Below are 20,095 nucleotides of genomic sequence, written 5' to 3' on the forward strand. Positions count from 1 at the left end.
TATAGAGCACATTTGGAAAAACACCGATTTAGTACAAAAAGAACCTGGAAAAGAAAGGAATAACTAGGTAGCACTCACTCAAGGTCATGCAGTTGATAGCAAAACCTAGAATTCAGATTTTCAACATGCTAGCCAGCTTTGTGAATTCTGGTAACTATTTTCTCAGCAAAATACTTCCATGGTTTTGTTATAACAGTTTACATGGGACCTACAGAAGCATAATGTACCTTTTATTTCTGGAGAAACCGAGCCCTCACCATCCTGTGGCTGGAGCCCTGTACAGGGCAAAGGAGAGGAAGTGAATCTCCCCATAGATCATGGAGCCTTAGGAACCAGTGACATTTAGGACCTTCAATAAACTACAGCATCTATGACGGAGTTGATACGGTTTAACTAGCATTGCTGTCAACTTTATCCATTTTAAAATCAGTAACTTCTCCACATAATTTATGGAATGTTGCTAGCTTAGGAACATTCTGACTTTTTCAAAGTTCAAATACTGTTATTTACTCCTCAATTTTCAATGTTTACTAATATTTCCCCTACCACAAAGCGAGATTAAACTTTCCCACCTCTACAACCACTCTGAATTCTTCCATTTACCAGTAACCCTGACTGGTGTCATGCCTGACAGGTTGTGAGCTGACAAAAAGAACAAATACCTGGCTGATAATAAAATAGCTCTGGTAAAGCAAATATTTTAGGGAGGTTATGATTCTCAAGAATTAGAATAACAAGCAAATACTGAACAGGATTTCAATGCAATAGTTTAAGTGCTGCATTTAAGTGCTCTCTAGAAACCCTACAGTAACAGAGTGGTCTCACTGGCAATGGCAGGGTTTGGAGAATGCTCTTGGGAAAGATATTCAAAGGTCAGATTTCAAATCAGAGAGAAAGGATGAATGACCAGTCCAAAAAGAAAAGAAGGGAAAAAGATGCTAATTGGGTATTTCAGAAAAAAAAAAAAAAAAAAAAAAAGATGTGTCCCTACCCAAACTATATTTTTAAAAACATTGATGGATTTAAATGTTTAATGCAAAAAATAGAAACCATAAACACACCAGGCAGCATAGATGAAATTTAATTTCTAGACAGGCAGATGGGTGACTTTATGTACCGACGTGTCTCATGGTATTATAGGTTTGGGGCCTTTAGGAGGCCAGACCAGATGTGACAGGATCTTAGATGTATATTTTTAAACAATGGTTCCAACTTTACTATTAGGCCACTGGCTTTCAAGTATCTTTTTAGCTGTTAAATCCTTTGCTCAAATGAAATTTTACAAAGGAATTCACTCTGCAGATGAGATCAAAGGCATGCTGATTTGGTTAAAAACCTAGCACTATTAGGCCCTTTTCCCCATCTGTGGGACTCTTAAAACCCTGTAGAGATCAGTTTGAAAGCCACTGCATTTGGAGCCAACACATTTTCTATTACAATTCTATTTTTCCACCACACCTGATGATAAAGTGGAACTGCTGCCAGGAGATGCTGAAGAAATGCGGGCTCATTAGCCAGTCACCAAAGCCACTGGGGAAATATGCGTTTGTAACTGGGGGAACTGTTCACGGGTAAAAATATTTTTCTGTTAACTTCTCTTAGGAAATATATAGTGTGTTTATTTTTACAATACATTTCAACAATATAATGACTTTATATGATTCTGATGGACACAGAATTTTATCAGTAAACACATTTTCCTTTTCATCTTTGCTACTAGGAAACAACTGTATAACATTTATATTACCAAATAGCAACCCTGACTTTATCTTACATTTCTCTCCTTATTTTTCTGATCCAATGTCTCTGGAGACCATATTACTCTTATAGTATCTCACTCTATTGTATATATCCCAGTAAGCTGCCTAAAATAAGTTTCTAGAGCAAGGTGGGATATAAATTAATTAACAAAAAGTTTGTAATTTTTTATTAACTCAACAAGCATTTGTGATACATATTACAGAACAATGAGTCTGAAATTTTTCAAGTGTTAAAATATGTTAGAGATTTAAAAGAATTCCAGAACATATGTCATTATCATTCTGTCTGTATTTATATAAAATGTAGTGAAAATGCATTCTTTACGTTTCATCTTAGAGTTAGTTTGCTCTGAGTCGACAGGTTACGTTATGTGATTAAGAAAAAAAACACTCTGATATTTTTAGGAGTGGCGGCTGACTAATCTTTCTAATCCCCCTATTCCCGTCTTGCCTATAACCCTTATATAGGTCAACAAAGCTTAATAAAGCATTAATAGAGGAAATAAATTATTACTTTTTTTAATTAGTTTCTAAAATCAAGAACATTTTCATGAAAATTTCAAGAAGAGCTTGTTTTTATGAAATCTTGATATTTTGAGATAACATTCTAGACACTGCTAAATTATAGCAAATGGGGTGAGGCTCTGTCCCTTCAAATCACAATCTCTGGGCCTATGCAAGAAAAATGCTAACATGAGTTTTGACATACTTTAAGTGCTTTTAAAATAATGGTGATTTTTTAAATATAAGTAAATAAAATTTACCACTTTTAGGTGTATAATTCAGTGGTATGAAGCACATTCACAGTGTGGTATAGTCATCACCACTATCCACTAGCAGAACTTTTTCATCATTGCAAAACAGAAACTCTGTACCCATTAAAAAGATAATTCCACATTCTTTCCTCCCTTAGCTCCTGGTTGCTACAATTCTATTGCGATTTTGGGGAATGTTTCTGTAGCTACTAAACCTGAATAATGATTTTTCAAAAAAAACAAACTACTTTCTGTCTCTATGAATTGGTGTACTTCAGGATACTCATATAAGTGGAATTATACCCTATTTGTCCTTTAAGTGCTTTATATAGAAGGATTTCTATGTCAGCTTGTTTTGTCTTCTTTTTGAAATTGAAAATACTCTATTCATTTCACTTTGCTAAAAAACTTTGCAGAATTCTGTGCAGTATAAGTATCAATATTTCTTGGGGGTTTAAAGTCCAAGAAGAGAAAAAGCTGCAAAAAAAACCCCAATTATTAAAAGGTATGATAATGTATGGTATTTAAAAGGCATAAAAATATAAAATAGATCTGTAACACATTTAATGAAGCATTAACCCAGAAATGGAATGAAACCACAAATGATTTATCACTATATGTGTACATTTTTTAAGGCCATATACCTAAACAACAATGATTTTCAGGTGGTAAAATTACAGGTGACTTTTTTTTCCTTTTCAAGCTTTTCTACAGTTTTAAATTTTGCATAATGAACATGCATTACAATGAACTTAGAAAAACAAATGTTATTTTTAAAAATCACAGATACACTTAAAAACACCTTATAATCTTTTGTATCATTACATTAAGACAAAGTAATTACCAGGTTAAATAAATAGCTTTCTTTCACCAATATAAAAAATACTTTATTAGCAAAAATGAAATTATTATAATAGACAAGAAAAAGCTTCCTTTCACTAGTATAATTGTTTCCAGTAAGAGATGCAATCAGATCACACTACACCAGTGGTTGGCAAACACGTTAGTCAACAGAGCGGCAAACCGTGGCTCGCGAGCCGCATGTGGCTCGCGAGCCGTGGTTTGCCGACCACTGCACTATACTATGTAAAGTCAATTTACAAAAGCTCCAACACTGAACGGCAAATATAGCCAAGCAAAAACCACTGTAGCAATCTTTCAATTTCAGTTGAAATATTATTGAGAATCAAGACAGCAATCCAGGAAAATGCCAAACTTGTATTGGCTCACGAGAAACCATGTTCACTGGACCATCTACAAAGCACATGCAGACCATTTATGAAAGACACAGGTGTTTTCAGGACACCCATAACGTACTGAAGGGGCAAATGATTCTTAGTCCCCTCTGTGGGAAAGGCCCGAGAATGTCAAAGAACAATAATTAACAGAGAAAATGCTCTTTACCAGCCTTAACTATATCTGTGAAAATCAAAAATAATTAAGGTCTGCGAGTGCCCCACGTTGGGCCTCCAGTTGCGAGTGTACCCCCCATGACCCGCGTGGTTCAGGGTTCAGGTTCAGGGTTCAGGCTCTGGAGGAGGCCGCACACAAATGAAAGAGACTAGACAAGAAAATATTAATTTGGGAATTGGGGGCCAGGTGGAAGCCCAAGAGAGGACTACCCTTGATCCACCTATGGCCCTTAGGCAGGCAATCTCCAGTAACAGGCAAACTATCTTATCAGTAAGGATTTACATGAGACTGAAAGGTGGAAGTTGTTTCATATACCTTTGTCTCAACTAGACAGTGGGTGTATGGCTCTGACCCTTGCCAGAGCCTCAAGGTTGACCAGCCTTCCGGGTTCCTTGTCCACACCTATCTGCTAGTGAAGGCAATGGACAGCTTGACAAAGGTCATCAAAGGAAGGATAAGATTAATCAGAGTAATCAATAAGATCAATAGAGGGAACCCAACACAACCCTAAAGATGCATCCTTATAATTGAACTCACATTATGACCTCAAGCAAATTACAATCTTAGGGATTCTGTTTTTCCTTCTGTAAAGTGTCAAGAATTTAAATTGAACAATGGCGTCTAAATCTGGATTTGTTTCCGATTTAGGTTTTGAACAGAGTCCAAGTGTCCCCTTCATCATACCAATCACAATAGTATCTCCAGGGATCTGCACTGAGGGGACCTCCTAGGATCCTCACTTAAAATCCAACCAAACCAAACACACAAATGGTTATGAAGCATTACGTTCACATAACCACTTCCCATCAAAAAGATGACGTGAGATATTTCCTATCGGCTATGACACGATGACAGGAGCTAAGTAAAGCACAGAGACATTCATAAGATCAACATTTCTGATGCCCATGAAATTAATAACAGCTCACTCATTTAGTAAAGAATCATTGACCGTATGGTTTTTAGTGCTGGTATTTACTGCTAAGTAGAAGAATGCACTGATTCAATATGTTTCTTCCTGTCCAGAAGGACATGTGTTCTTTAACAGAGTACAAATACTCTGCAGTAAGTGCTCAGTCAGTATTTGCAGAATTAAACTAAACTGGGCAAACAAACCTATCCACACAAAGGCAACCATTTAAAATAATTTAGGCATTTGAATGCCTATTACCTTCCAGTTTCCTCTCAAAATAAACACACTGGTGCCATTCTGAGTACACAGCATTCCTGAAGCTGGGTGCCATAAGAGAGAGTTTACATGGGCAGCATGGCATGAAAATTATTAACCAGGGACCACTTAATATAAAAACGCTTTTCTACCAACATTTAATTGACATAAATAGAAATAAATTATGCTGAGAGAAGCCAATTGTTTTTGCTTTTTTTCAACCAGAATTAGTAATTCATTGTCTTTCTAAAACTTAATTACTGAATCTAAGAAGTAGAATGAAGTTTAAGTTTGCATTTATCAGGATATAAACAAAGGATCATTTTTCAGTAATGTATTCAAAGATGGTAATGATCCTTAGAAATGTGTGTCTAGAAATAGGTCACTGATGAGTACATATATGACAATACACTGATATAAATATACCAATTAGAGCCCATTGTGCATGTTTGCCAAAATTTTACTTTAAAATAAATGCTTCTTATTCAGGAAAAGGTTCATATGAGGTTACAACATTAAGGGGGGCGGAAAAAAAGATTCCTAAATGTTTCTGTTTACAGCTTTCACACATTTCTTTAGACTTCTTATAGCACAATGCACGGCATATAGTAGGCACTCAATGAATATTTATGAATGCATGAATTTAAACACAGTGTTGTAAATGTCCAATTAATAATACAAAACTAACCAATTTTAAAATAAAGTCTAGAGCCAGATTTTATGGTCCAAAAACATTGTTAATGTTTTTTTCCCCCCATGGGGCACAAAAAAGATTTGAAGTGATAATAGAATAACAATTTATTATAGTGGAAGAATTACAATGAATGTGAAACTAGGATTACAAACCATACAGTAGATTCTTGAATTTAAGACAGCAAATATAGCATGAGCGTTTAAAATGCTAATTTTGGGATCTCACACTGGAGATTCCAATCTAATGGGTCAGTGATAGGTCTTAGAAAGTAGCATTAAACAAGCATCTCTGATTCTGATGCTGTTCTAAGAATCATGCTGGAGACATATTTCCGTGTAAGAAGAGAAGGGAACAACTAACACAAATTCGCTTCTACACCTGAGCCTTGAATTTAGCTCTTGCCTTCTTGGCAGTCAAGACAAAAAGGAATTAAAGAGGAAGCAGCCACTGGTGATAACAGGAGGCCTGGCAGTTTGTCAGGGAAGCCATAAGCCATTTTAAATTGCTGTAAACAGGCACAGCCTGCACATGCAGAGAAAAAAATTCCTTAGCATTAACAAAAAGTGATTTATGTGATGGCACTGCCTGTAAAATATATTAAGTAATTGAAATAAAAATATCCTTATGAGAAATTTTGGAGAAAATAAAAAAAACATCATCAATGGGTATGTCTTACTCTAATTTAATTTCAAAGCATAAAGACAAATTTACACACGGCTGGTGGGATACTGAATTGGCCCAGCCTCTTTGAAGAACAAGCAAGATGCACATTTTTTACACTTCACAGTCCTGTGCCTGGATAAAGCCTAGATTCAGAAAACACATTTATGTGCACTAGGAGATGTGTGTAACACTGTTTGTACTTGCAACTAATTTGAATGTTAAATATCAATCAAGAAAAATAAATTATGGTATATGTATATAACGGAATATCACCATTAGAGAGAAAATTGAGTGGACGAGAATTTTATGTATCCATATAGGTGAATTTCACAAATATAATATTGTGGGGTGGGGAAAGTCACTTGCAGAAGAATACATAGTGTGATGTGGTACATATAAAATTTTTAAACATATCAAATAATTATATGTATTGTTTCAAAAAAATATACCTACATAGTAAAAATATAGAGACATTCATGGGATGAAAACCAGAGTCAAGAAGGGCAGTTACTTGGGATGGATGGGGTGGAGGGGAACAGGATTAGGGAGGCTCAAGGGTTCAGTTTTATTGGCAATACTTTATTTCTTTAGTAGGGTGGAGTCTTTAAATTTCTCATGTTGAGTTAATTTACAAACATGTGGAGATCAAAATAACCCCTGTTTGGTGATATGGCATCAAACAAATTTTAGGTTGCTTTGCTTTGTTCACGCTCAGATAAAAAACCAAGCTTTGAAGTATTTTAATGTCTACTCAAGTATGTCAATATTAGCATGTGATATATTCTGATGTGATTCCACAGTCAAATATTAAATAACTATAAAGCTGGACAGTAAATCAAAAACTCTATATGCATAGCTTGACTATACACTATGAACTATATTCACTTTTTTCCCCAAATGTCAGAAGTATAAATAATACTTTAAGAACTAATAAATCTAATGTCTAAATACTATGCTGTACACCTGAAACTGATATAGTATTGAATGTCAACTGTAACTGAAAAAAGTTTTCTTTGAATAATAATGTTGTGATAAGTTTGAAGTCACAGATTACTAGAATTAGTGGGGTGATGACATTGTAAAGGATAAAAATGTCAAATCACTATGTTGTATACCTGAAACTAGTACAACTAATATAATATTGCATACCAACTATACTTAAATTTAAAAATTTTAAAAGCAAAAACACAAATCTAAATTGATAAATCTGTATAAATAAACTATGAATTCTAGTGAGTGAGACCAAGCTATTTCATTCATATTCCTAATAAGGCATGAAATTTAGGTTTTTATATTGAGGGTTAAGATCTAGTTAGTTGCAGATAATGTTCTTAGAGTAAAAAGCATATGAGAAAATAGAGGCCCAGTGCATGACATTCATGCACTGGGGGAGGGGAGGGTCTCTCCCTCCCCTGCACCCTCTCGCAGTCTGGGACCCCTCGGCGGAAATCCCCCGAGGGGTCCTTAGAGCAGCTGTGGAGGCAGGAGAGGCTCCCACCACTGCCGCTGCGCCAGCCGTGAGCCCGGCTTCTGGCTGAGCGGCGCTCCCCCTGTGGGAGCACACTAATCACCAGGGAGCAGCTCCTGCATTGAGCGTCTGCCCCGTGGTGGTCAGTGCACATCATAGTGACCAGTTGTTCTGCCGTTCGGTCGATTTGCATATTAGGATTTTATTATATAGGATTATCTTGTGCCAGTGCCCTTTTCAGGCTGTTCTCAGTTCCCACCTACAACACAGGGAGATTGCAATAGTCTCCAGACTCTGCTCTACAGAATCCAGCAGCCAAGTCTCCAAGCCTTCCACCTCCGGACCAGGCAGCGCAGGTCTGCTTTTATCTGTTTAAATACTAATCTGCTACATAAGATTTTCTCTAAAGTAAGAATTCAGTAACTAAAAGAAAACTTGAAAACTACTGGACAAAATGGTCCTACGTCTTTCCTAGTATTAATATTCATGATTAAATTATTTCTTTACGCTCCTAATTTCTAAATATTTTAAGAGCATCTCTGTCCATTAAATATGTACAAAAAAATTGATGTGCCCATGTGGGCTCGATGTATTTCAGAAACACATTCAAATAGAAGTAATGCTTTTACCTCGTGTAAATGCCATCCACAATTCCAATGGTCGCTTCCTCTGCAGGAACATAGGAGCCAATCTGAGCCATGATAGTAATCAGTGCAACTTGTTTTATGTAGGAGCTCTTTCCACCCATGTTTGGTCCAGTAATTATCATTACTCTCTCTGAGTCCCCCTAGAAAATCAAAAAGTAATTTCAATATTGTACCAGAGGGGCTCTTATATAATATTTACAATTGGTTCTATAAAGAGCATGTATTAGGCAAAAGATTGCACTGTGGTATTTAAATATTCACCAATTAAGTATCACAGAGGGAAAGAGGACCTCTTTGTCCTCAACCCAATCTGAGCTACTGCAGAAAAGTGAATTCTTAGCATCACACACAGTTGTTTGTAGGCATTAAAAAAAGAAGAAGAGAAGGAGAAGGAGAAGGAGAAGGAGAAGGAGAAGGAGAAGGAGAAGGAGAAGGAGAAGGAGAAGGAGAAGGAGAAGGAGAAGGAGAAGGAGAAGGAGAAGGAGAAGGAGAAGGAGAAGGAGAAGGAGAAGGAGAAGGAGAAGGAGGAGAAGAAGGAGGAGAAGAAGAAGAAGAAGAAGAAGAAGAAGAAGAAGAAGAAGAAGAAGAAGAAGAAGAAGAAGAAGCAGCAGCAGCAGCAGCAGCAGCAGCAGCAGCAGCAGCAGCAGCAGCAACCTGAACTGGATAACTACTATGACTCTCTCATGAAATATTCCTTAACCTGTCGATATGTGTGCTTTTTATATTGCTTACATTTAAAATCTAAGAAGTTTTATTTGTCTACCTTAAAACTACAGGTAGTATATGTCTTAATTACCCAAGGCACTAATTTGGATGGGCATAACTAAATATTTTGAAATTTTAAATAAAATGAATTGATTTTTTTAATCGGCAAAAATGATACAATAAATAAAAAATATGGCCCTAGCCTGTGGACTGAAGGGTCCCAGGTTCGATTGCAGTCAAGGGCACGTGCCTGGTTGTGGGCTCAATCCCCAGTACGGGGTGTGCTGGAAGCAGCTGATCAATGATTCTCTCCCATCATTTATGTTTCTCTCCCTCTCCCTTACTCTCTGAAATAAATAAAAAATATTTTTAAAAAAGAAATAGCTCTTGCAGCTCGGCCACCGACATGCCATCCAGACTCAGAAAGACCCGAAAACTTCGGGGCCACGTGAGCCACGGCCACGGCCGCATCGGCAAGCACAGGAAGCACCCAGGGGGCCGAGGTAATGCTGGTGGCTTGCATCATCACAGGATCAACTTTGACAAATATCACCCAGGTTACTTTGGGAAAGTTGGTATGAGGCATTGCCACTTAAAAGAGGAACCAGAGCTTCTGCCCAACTGTCAACCTTGATAAACCGTGGACCCTGGTCAGTGAGCAGACATGGGTAAACCTACCAAAAGCAAGACTGGAGTTGCTCCTATCACTGATGTGGTGCGATAGGGCTACTACAAAGTTCTGGGGAAGGGAAAGCTCCCAAAGCAGCCTGTCATTGTGAAGGCCAAGTTCTTCAGCAGAAGAGCCAAAGAGAAGATTAAGGGTGTTGGTGGGGCCTGTGTCCTGGTAGCCTGAAACTACATGGAGGGAAGTTCATTAAAATGTCCAAGTACTTTTGTCTTCGGGTCTGAATGTAGGTCCTTTGGTATCTCTACTTCCCTACCTGTACTTCCAAAACCTCCCTAACAGGTTCTAGGAGTTAGGGTATCAAGGCCTGGGGTCCTCTGCAAACTTCCCTGAGGAAGAAAGAGGCCTTTGGACCGATACCTGACTTGAACTTTTCATTTATAAAATGAGAATTATACCTGTTGGTAACGTGTGTGTAGATAAGTATTAAATAGTTGAAAGGTCTGTTTGCGTTGTATACTCACAATTCACAATGAGTGGAAGAATGTGTCCTTAAACTGTTCCATGGGGCATGGTCTACAGAAGGGAAAAAAGGAGTGACAGGACTGAGGCCATTCCTAGGGAGATAATTCCTGAGCCCAAGATTTTTCCACTGGGCTCCCTCATGTTGGACTTTGGACTATTCTAGTCATAACCAAAATCTTGAGATGGGCTCCAGCAATCTGAATTTTAAACATACAGGTGTTTTACATATCAAACTGGCTTGTATTATAGAAAGCAGCTGTAAGGATTTATGGGTCCCTGTGCATAGAAGGCTTCATAGTCAAAGAAATATATCATGAAAACCTAACAATTTTTCTTCTAGACTGATGTATATCTAGTAGAAATGTGGGTTATCCTAAGGCCAGAAACTGGATTTTGTATATCTTGCAAAAAACTGATGACATTGATCCCAGGGATAAATTATAATTTGCTCTTGTGTTCAGAGTTCTTTCAAAGATTTTAAAATGATGACCCAAAATAAAATTTGCAGTCTAGAATCCTGGCCAGATTAAGTTAAGATAGCACTCAAGCCTACTAAGATTCAGCTACTAGGTTTGGTTTGGTGGAGAGTTCTCTTTAGTGCTCCATGCGATCAGACATGGGCTGGGAACCATGGGTTTCTGTAGGACAGATCTGTCATGGCAACCCTTATATGATCTAAGGGACCATTAAAGAAAAGGAAGCGGGGTGGACTTGATGGAATTAATTAATGGGAGTTAAAAGGTGTCAGTAAGGCTTCAGTTGGACAAACTAAACGACCATTTTGTTTTGGGTTTTTTGTTTTTAACTGGACCATTTGGATTTGCATTTTGCATATTGGTGTTTAAGGGGAAAGGTAAAGTGATGGGTTTTCCCTTAGTGTCTTCCTAAGAACCTATGGAAGCTAAGGCCATGAATCTAAAACAGGTGGTCAGGTCAGCAGATAAAGAACTGCGAGACGTGCCCTGGCTGGTGTGGTATAGTGGTTAGAATATCCTGAGTACTTTGGTTTGATCCCCTGCTCCAATTGGATGGGGAGTGTGCAGGAGGCAACTAAACTGTCTCACATTGTTGTTTTCCCTCCCTTACACTAAAAATCAATGGGGAAAATATACTCTGGTGAGGGTTTTAAAAAAGGATTACAAGATTAAGTGTTTGAGTCCTTTACTGGCACTGAAGGTATAAAAATGTATACAAAGTCTGAAATATAGATCCAAACTTAACAGCTGTGTAACTCCAATTTTCTTTAAAATTTAGGTGAAGGCATCTACTTGAGGATCATGGGAATTAAGTCAAATGTAAAGCATTTATTAAAACTTGTTGACTTGGTTACAATTGAATTATGGGAGCAGATGAGAAAAAAAAAGAAAGAAAGAAAAAATATGAATAATCCTGTATCTATTAAAGTAAATCTGTGATTAAAAGCCTTTCCACACCCACAAGAAAAACTCTAAACCTAGATAACTCCCCCACTGAATTCTTGCAAACATAAAATAAATAGCACTAATCTTACGAAAAATCTTATAGAGAATAGAACAAGAAGGAACTCTTCCCAAATCATTTCAAAAGGCCAACATATCTTGATACCAAAACCTGACAAGTACATTACAAGAAAGAAAAATTACAGGCCAATTTTTTCCATAAATATATATGTAAAACTTCTTAATAAAATATCAGTAAGCCATGCCCTAACCGGTTTGGCTCAGTGGATAGAGCGTCGGCCTGCAGACTCAAGGGTCCCAGGTTCGATTCCAGTCAAGGGCATGTACCTTGGTTGCGGGCACACACCCAGTAGAGAGTGTGCAGGAGGCAGCTGATCAATGTTTCTCTCTCATCGATGTTTCTAACTCTCTATTCCTCTCCCTTCCTCTCTGTAAAAAATTAATAAAATATATTTTTTAAAAAATATCAGTAAGCCAATTCAAGGATATCAATCATTTAGAGTTTTTTAAGAATACAAGGTTGGTTTAATATTCAATAGCCAATCAATAATTTACCACATTAATAAAGAAGAGAAATTATATGACAATCTCCAATGATACAATGAAAGCTTTTGATAAAATTCCATATCCATTCATTAAAAAAATGCAGGAAAAGGAAATAAAAGGTATAAGGATTGAAAAGAAAATAATGAAACTGCCATTATTCCTACATGTTATGATGTGTTCCCAGAACATCTAAAGAAATCTATAAAAATTATTAGAATCAATAAATGAATTTAATAAGATCCTTCTGGTATAAAAATTCAGTATTCAAAAGTCAACTTTATTTCTACATTTTAGCTACAATTGAAAAATTTTAAATGTTAACTATATAACTTACCACAATATCAAAAGAAATCAACTACCTAGAAATAAGTCTAACAAAATGAACAAGACCTCTATATAGAAAACTACAAAACATTATTGAAAGAAATTAAAGAAGACCTAATCAAATGAAGGAATATATCATGTTCATAGACTAGACAGCTCAGTACAGCAATGTTACAATAATTTTGGGTAATTCTGGCATATGGACATACAAATAGACCAGAGGAATAAAACAGAGTCCAGAAACAGATTGACATGTATCCAGTTTGTAAATTTATGACAAAGGTGACCCTGCAGCACAGTAGAGAAAGGATGGTATTTCCAATAATTGGTGCCAGGTCAAAAGGATATCCATATAGAAAAATAAAGAATCTTGATTTCATAATTTACATCCTAAACAAAAGTCAATTCCAGGAGGATTATAGTTTGAAAGATAAGTGGAAAAAATGAGGTAACCAGACAATAACATATGACCTTGGGGTAGACAAAGATTTCTTAAACAGATCGAAATTACAATCTTTACTAATAAAAGGGTAATATGCTAATTAGACCGGGAGACCAGCCAGGGAGGACAGTTGGGGGCCATGAAGCCAGCAGGGGAGGGCAGTTGGGGGCCATGAGGCTGGCCAAGGAGGGCAGTTGGGGGCCATGAGGCCAGCAGGGGAGGGCAGCTGGGGGCAATCAGGCCAGCAAGGGGGGGGCAGTTGGGGGCGATCAGGCCAGTGGGGGGGGGGCAGTTGGGGGTGATCATGCCCTCAAGGTGGGGGCAGTTGGGGGCAAGAAGGCCAGCGGGGGGGGGGGGGGAGGGGCAGTTGGGGGCAAGCAGGCCAGCAGGCAGAGTGGTTAGGGGTGATCAGGCAGGCAGGCAGGTGAGCGGTTTGGAGCCAGCGGTCTCAGATTGCAAGAGGGATGTCCGACTGATGATTTAGGCCCCATACCAGGGATGGGGCCTAAACCATCAGTCGGACATCCCCCGAGAGGTCCCAGATTGGAGAGGGTACAGGCCAGGCTGAGGGACACCCCCCGCCCCATGCACGAATTTCGTGCATCGGTCCACTAGTTAACTATAAAGGAAAAGATTGAAAAATTAGAGTGCATTAAAATTAAGAACTATTATTCATCAAATGATGCCTTTAAGAGAATGAAAAGCTGCATGTCAGAAGATGTATATATTATACATTTAAACCTAATTTGTTTATTGCCCATTAGATATCCTCTACTGGAATCTGTTGCCAATTTTTCTACTGGGCAATCTTTTAGTTCCCTCACAGTCTTTTAACGTATTCTATTAGTGCTAATTTAATTGGGTATATCTCCTACTAGATTAGGAATGTATATCTCTTTCTTCTTTGTAAGCCTGACATCAAGAACAATACTGACACAAAATAAAGTGCCAAATCCATAAGAACAAAATATTCATAAAATAATGCTAACAAAAAACTCATAAAAAGTGCAAGATTGTGAAATGTGGTAGAAAAACTATTCTTAAAATCAGGAGAGGAAAAGAGGGCAGAAAGTTGGTTTGTTTAGAAGCACTATAACAGGTTAATGTAATACAAAATCCAGAAAAGTGTACTTATAATTTCATGGAAAAGAGACCACACTTAAAATTACATGATTATCAAAAGCAACAATGTCATTTGACTTTCAGAAAATTATTTTCAGGGTATATCTTATAATAAACACCTAAAAAGTATTTTAAATTGAGTTTAAACTCAACATAGTAAGTTCTTTTTAACACTATCCCTTTATACCCTGCAAAATAGAATGCACTTCACCATAGCAACAGTTCTATATCAACTCCTACTCAAGTTAGAAAAAGCATATGTAAAAGAATAGAATATTCTGGAATATTCCGAGATTCTTGCTGGAATACATCAGTGCATTTATTTTGTAAAAATTTAAATATAAGAGTTCAATGTTTCCTTAAAACATTCTTGTAATTAGGCACAAAGCTATTTTAGTTTCTCAAATCTGGCTTTATTAAATAGTGTAAATACATTATTTAAAAGAAAGAGGAAAAAGGAAAAAATGAAAAAGGTAAAAAAAGAAAAAAATCAATGTCAAAGATAAAAGTTTGGGATCACACTGGCTGGTGTGCTAGGGGATGGGAACAGAGACAGGAAATGATGTTTAAGTGATTTACAAGTAAAATATAAACTAAGGTACTAAATGTTATAACCATATATTTTCTCAAGAAAAGCTATACCCTACTGGTATTATGGGAACTGAAAATTCTTATGTGCACATAAACTTCCTTTAAAAGATAATAAAAGCATTAGTACTTATTAACTTGGTTTGATAAATTAAGTAATTTACCAATTCCCTAATGAGAATGAACAAGTTTATAGACATTGGGGATTGGGTAATATACTACCAAAAGTCTTTATATGATATAAAAATGTAACATTAAATTAGAAGTAATTCAAAGCATTTCCTTCCACTTACCACCCTGTGGCTAGCCAAATTCACCATGCGCACATCTTTGTCATCCTTGCTCAAAGCCCAAGATGGCTGTTATATTCCCAACCCCACCTTATGTTTTCAGCTTCCTCCCTCTGACCTAATTTCCAGCTGCTCTTCTACATTTAAATTCCTCCACTGTCCTCTGAAAAATTCCCAAATACTTCTACCTTTCTAACCTCATGTCAACATTTCCTTCATAACACTAGCTTAAACTGAAACCTGGCTGTTTCATGTGGAGGCTGAGTTGTTTGCCACATCCTACCTCAAGTATCTCAGGGTTCAGAGGGTCTCCCATATCTGCTTCTTTAGGGCTTTACCATCTCTACTTGTCCTTAGTGCAGACATCTACAAACCACCAGGTCACCAGTCTCAACCCCTTGCTCTATGGTTATCTTGGATGATGTCAACATTCACGTGGATGACCATTCCCAAACTCTTCACCTGATCTCACCTCCATGGCCATACCTAGCATCTTGCCATCACCCAGAAGAACATGACCTCTGAAATCTGAAAGCCTCCCATCTCATTCTCTGATAAGACCTCTCTCACCTAACTAAGTCTACATATTAAGTCTTTGATCTCATCGCCAGATTAATTTTACTCTATGTTGACAAAGACTCTCTCCTTGACCAAACTCTAGTCAGGCCTCAGATCTGTCTTATAAAAACTGCACCAGCTCTGTAAAAATCATTTCCATTACCCTCCTCAATAAGAGACCAGAACAAACTGCTCAAGGTCACATCCTTAGGATGACTCCATCTCCCCTTAAAGTGTCTGCTCGAGAAAACAGCGCAGTCAGAAGCATTTACTGTTTGTTCCAGCCAAAACCTGGTGATAGGCAGAAGCGCCCCAGAGTCCTCTTACTTCAGAAAGCTTGCAATTATAAATCCTTTCTCTGCCCCTTTGAGATGTAAATTTTCCACCAAGAACTGAGTTCTCAAGGACTTGAGAACCATCTCTTTGAAATATTTATAAGTAAAATATATATATTTATATATATATTCCCAGGCCCTGTAGAAGGGTGTAAGTACCAGTTGCCAGTTAGTAAACCCAGACAGGTTTCACATTAACCAACCCCCTTTCCTGCTTTTCCACTGCCCTAAATCTGCTCATGACCCTCCCACCCTCACACCATCCCCCCTCCTTGTTCTCTCATTGTACCTTTAAAATGCCCACTCTGCAAATACAGAAGATGAGTTCAGTTCCTGTTGGACTCTTTACTCTATTGCAATATTACTGAACAAAACTGCCCTTACGACTTTAATTAGCATATGGCTTTATCTTTCACAATATTTCTCCCTCTCCCTCTCCCTCTTCCTCTCTTTATCCCTCTCCCTCTCTCTTTCTCTCCCCCACTAGTTCACTTTTCCCCCCAGCTTCAATCATTCTCTGCCTAGTACAGTAGTCCCCCCTGATCTGTGGTTTCACTTTCCATGGTTTCAATTACTCCAGATCAACCAATGTCCAAAAATATTAAATAAAAAATTCCAAAAATAAACAATTCGTAAATTTTAAATTGTGTGCCATTCTGAGTATGGTGAATCTCTTACCATCCTGCTCCATCCTGTCCTGGATGTGAATCATCCCAAACTATACGGTAATGGCCTGTCTTCTCTATTAGAACACAAGCTCTCTGAGGACAGGAATACTAGTATTTCTGCCTTGCTTACCACTCTGTCCTAATACTTGCTTCACTACCAGGGCTAAAAAGGCACTCAGTAAGTACATGTTAAAGGAATAGATATTTAGGATCATTAATGTTCTGTAAGACAACTCTAGCCAGAAAATTCTCATCACTGAAATCAGCCAAAGCATCTGTGATTTTCTCACAGAATATGTGAATACAGTGGAACCCCAGATAAGGCATATAGCACAACACACTAACAGAATTTGCAAAACCACGGTGTGATTCCACTCCATCAGCACTTGTGAGCATTTATAAATATAATATATTTTTACTGGGTTACCTGGTATAACTAATTAAGACTAATCCTTAGTTGTTAGATCTTTCCCTCTACAGAACATCTTTCACTGGAAAGAGCACCAATTTCATATTTTAGCTATCGCCAAAAATTAGTCCATTTAAAGCCAAAATTAAAACTTGGGTAAATTTTTTAAATTTTATTTGGTATTTAAAAGTTCCATGTTGTCACCTTTTACTTATTTGGGGGCATAATATAGAACTTACTGACAAATTTGTACTGTTGGGAACATACTGATCCTGTTCTCCCAGCAACACGTCAATCACAGGGTGCCGGCCATTTTTTATGATGATTTTCCTTTCTTCTAGCAGAGTTGGTCTGTAAAAAGAAACCTGTTTTAATTTACTAGACATAGCAAATAGCCTTTAAAAATTTTCTGTAAGGTAACGTGGAAAATTTCTGTGGTCAGTCATTCAGACAACAAAACCTAAGATAAGGACTTTAGGAACATATGTCCAGAATAAGTCTTTGAGTATAAAAGTTAAATTTTTAACTATAACATAAGAATTGGGAAGACAATCCTATATAATAAAGAGGTAATATGCAAATTGACCATCACACCCTCGCACACAAAATGGCCGCCCCCATGTGGTCACAAGATGGCCACCACAAGATGGTCAGCAGGGGAGGGCAGTTGGGGGCGGCCAGGCCAGCAGGGGAGAGCAGTTGGGGGCGACTGGGCTGGCAGGGGAGGGCAGTTGGGGGCGACCAGACCAGCAGGGGAGGGCAGTTAGGGGCGACTGGGTTGGCAGGGGAGGTAGTTGGGGGCGATTGGGCCTGTAGGGGAGGGCAGTTGGGGGTAACCAGGCCGGCAGGGGAGGGCAGTTGGAGGCAATCGGGCTGGCAGGGGAGCAGTTAGCCGTTGATTAGGCTGGCAGAGGAGTGGTTAGGGGGCTATCAGACAGACAGGCAGGTGAACGGTTAAGAACCAGCAGTCTCGGATTGTGAGAGGGATGTTCGACTGCCAGTTTAGGCCCAATCCAAGGCATTCAGACATCCCCTGAGGGGTCCCAGATTGGAGAGGGTACAGGCTCCAGTGCACAAATTTAGTGCACCGGGCCTCTAGTTGTTATAATAATAGTTCCCTAAAGTACAAACTTTAGCAGTCTTGCAATGGCTCCACTAAACTACCTTTACAAAATTCTTTTATATTTTATATTTCTATTATCCCCTTAGATATTTTCATTAATTAAAAATTAAATTTCAGATTACTGCTACTTAAATCATTTTCAATAATAAGCATAATAAATAAAATCATATAAAATCATTTCTTGATTTAGTTATTACATTAATGTTGGGACTTGGGGACAGAATGCCTTAAATTTTTCATATTCTATTTAATTAAAACATCTTTCTATGGTCTTTGGTGTCCTTTGGTACCTTTGGTACATTTTTTTTATACAAAAACACTTTTTTTTTGCTTTGCTGGTCTTGTTTAGTAAGCTTTAATTTTTTTTTTAAATATATTTTATTGATTTTTTACAGAGAGGCAGAGAGAGGGATAGAGAGTTAGAAACATTGATGAGAGAGAGACATCGATCAGCTGCCTCCTGCACGCCCCCCACTGGGGATGTGCCCGCAACCCAGGTACATGCCCTTGACCGGAATCGAACCTGGGACCCTTCAGTCCGCAGGCCGACGCTCTATCCACTGAGTCAAACCGGTTAGGGCTAATTTTTTTTTTTTTTAATCTATACCTTTATCTATTTATCAGGTCTCAACATTCTTTGGAAGCAGCTGCATAGATGAGTGAGCTGTTCTCTGTTGCTGAATATTTAGACTATTCAGATTTTTCACTGTTTTAAGCAATACTGCAATGAACACCCCAACATGTGTCCATGTGCCTATGTCCACATGGTCCTCTAAACCAGTGGTCGGCAAACTGCGGCTCGCGAGCCACATGCGGCTCGCGAGCCGCGGTTTGCCGCTCTGTTGACTTATGAGTTTGCCAACCACTGTGCTAAGCTAAAGGAAATTCCTGAAGGGGAATTTCTAAGTCAGAGGGTATTTTTTTTGGGGGGGGGGCGGGTAGATAAAAGTATCTATATCCATTTCCTTCCCACCAGCAGGATATGAAAGTTGACTTGTTTGTTTATATGTTCACCTGAAGTTGGTGTTATCAATTTCTAATTTGTAATAATGTGGTAGTGAACTGTGCTATCTCATTGTTTTCATTTGCCCTCATTGACTACTAAGGCTGAACATCTTTTCATCAATTTCTTAGCCATTTGGTGGTCATTTTCATCAAAATACCCTATCAATTATCTTACGTTCTTTGACACTGAACTTTCACATATAAGTACATTTCTGAACTTACTCATAACAACAAGAAATACTACTTTCTTAAATACTTAAATTCTTCTTAAATATATCTGGCTAATAAAACCCTAAGAATGTACACTCACATTTCATAAAAAAAAAAGTAACTAAAGCATCTTCTGAGTAAACAATTTGAAACCATCCTTTTGTAATTACAGGAAAAGGGCAGTTTTTGAATTTTAGAGTGAAGTCTAAAAATAGAACTTTTATCTAGATGGGTTGTGAATTTACTGTAAAAAAATGAAACCATCTGTAGATGATATCAGTTTTAAAATAAAATCTTCGGTGCTCTGCCAAGTGAAATCAATATGTCATATTCATGACACTGACATGATTTCCCTGGAAGGTTTTCACTTAGAATAAAATTTTGAGTGATTTGATCTGCTCTAAATCTACACTGACTTATTGTTGCTATCAAAATAATTTAATGACAAAACACTTCCTGATAGAGTAAGAAGCAAATGATAATTCACAGAGCTGAGAGGATACACTAGGAAAGGACAGTCATAGCAAAAAAGATATGAAAATTATACTAATGAAACCTATGGCATTGAGGAAGAACTGAGGAAATATGGAAAGAATTAAATATTAAACTTGAATAA

At 37.7% G+C, this 20,095-nt stretch overlaps 1 protein-coding gene and 1 pseudogene across 2 annotated transcripts in view; one reads left to right on the forward strand and one right to left on the reverse strand.

The window, feature by feature from the left end:
• MSH3 (mutS homolog 3) overlaps positions 1-20,095 on the reverse strand; it is a 139,399-nt gene that overhangs the window by 15,576 nt on the left and 103,728 nt on the right. Inside the window, exons 19-20 of the mRNA XM_080682388.1 lie at positions 17,381-17,492; positions 8,548-8,705 (exon numbers count right to left, since the gene is read on the reverse strand). Coding sequence (XP_080538514.1) covers positions 8,548-8,705; positions 17,381-17,492 — 270 coding nt within the window. The remainder of the gene's footprint in view (positions 1-8,547; positions 8,706-17,380; positions 17,493-20,095) is intronic.
• On the forward strand, positions 9,677-10,123 carry LOC308253821 (large ribosomal subunit protein uL15-like; annotated as a pseudogene). Its single transcript has one exon. The product of its transcript is annotated as a large ribosomal subunit protein uL15-like (transcript).

Source organism: Plecotus auritus (assembly GCF_963455305.1).
Source record: "Plecotus auritus genome assembly, chromosome: 7".
Taxonomy (NCBI): Eukaryota; Metazoa; Chordata; class Mammalia; order Chiroptera; family Vespertilionidae; genus Plecotus; species Plecotus auritus.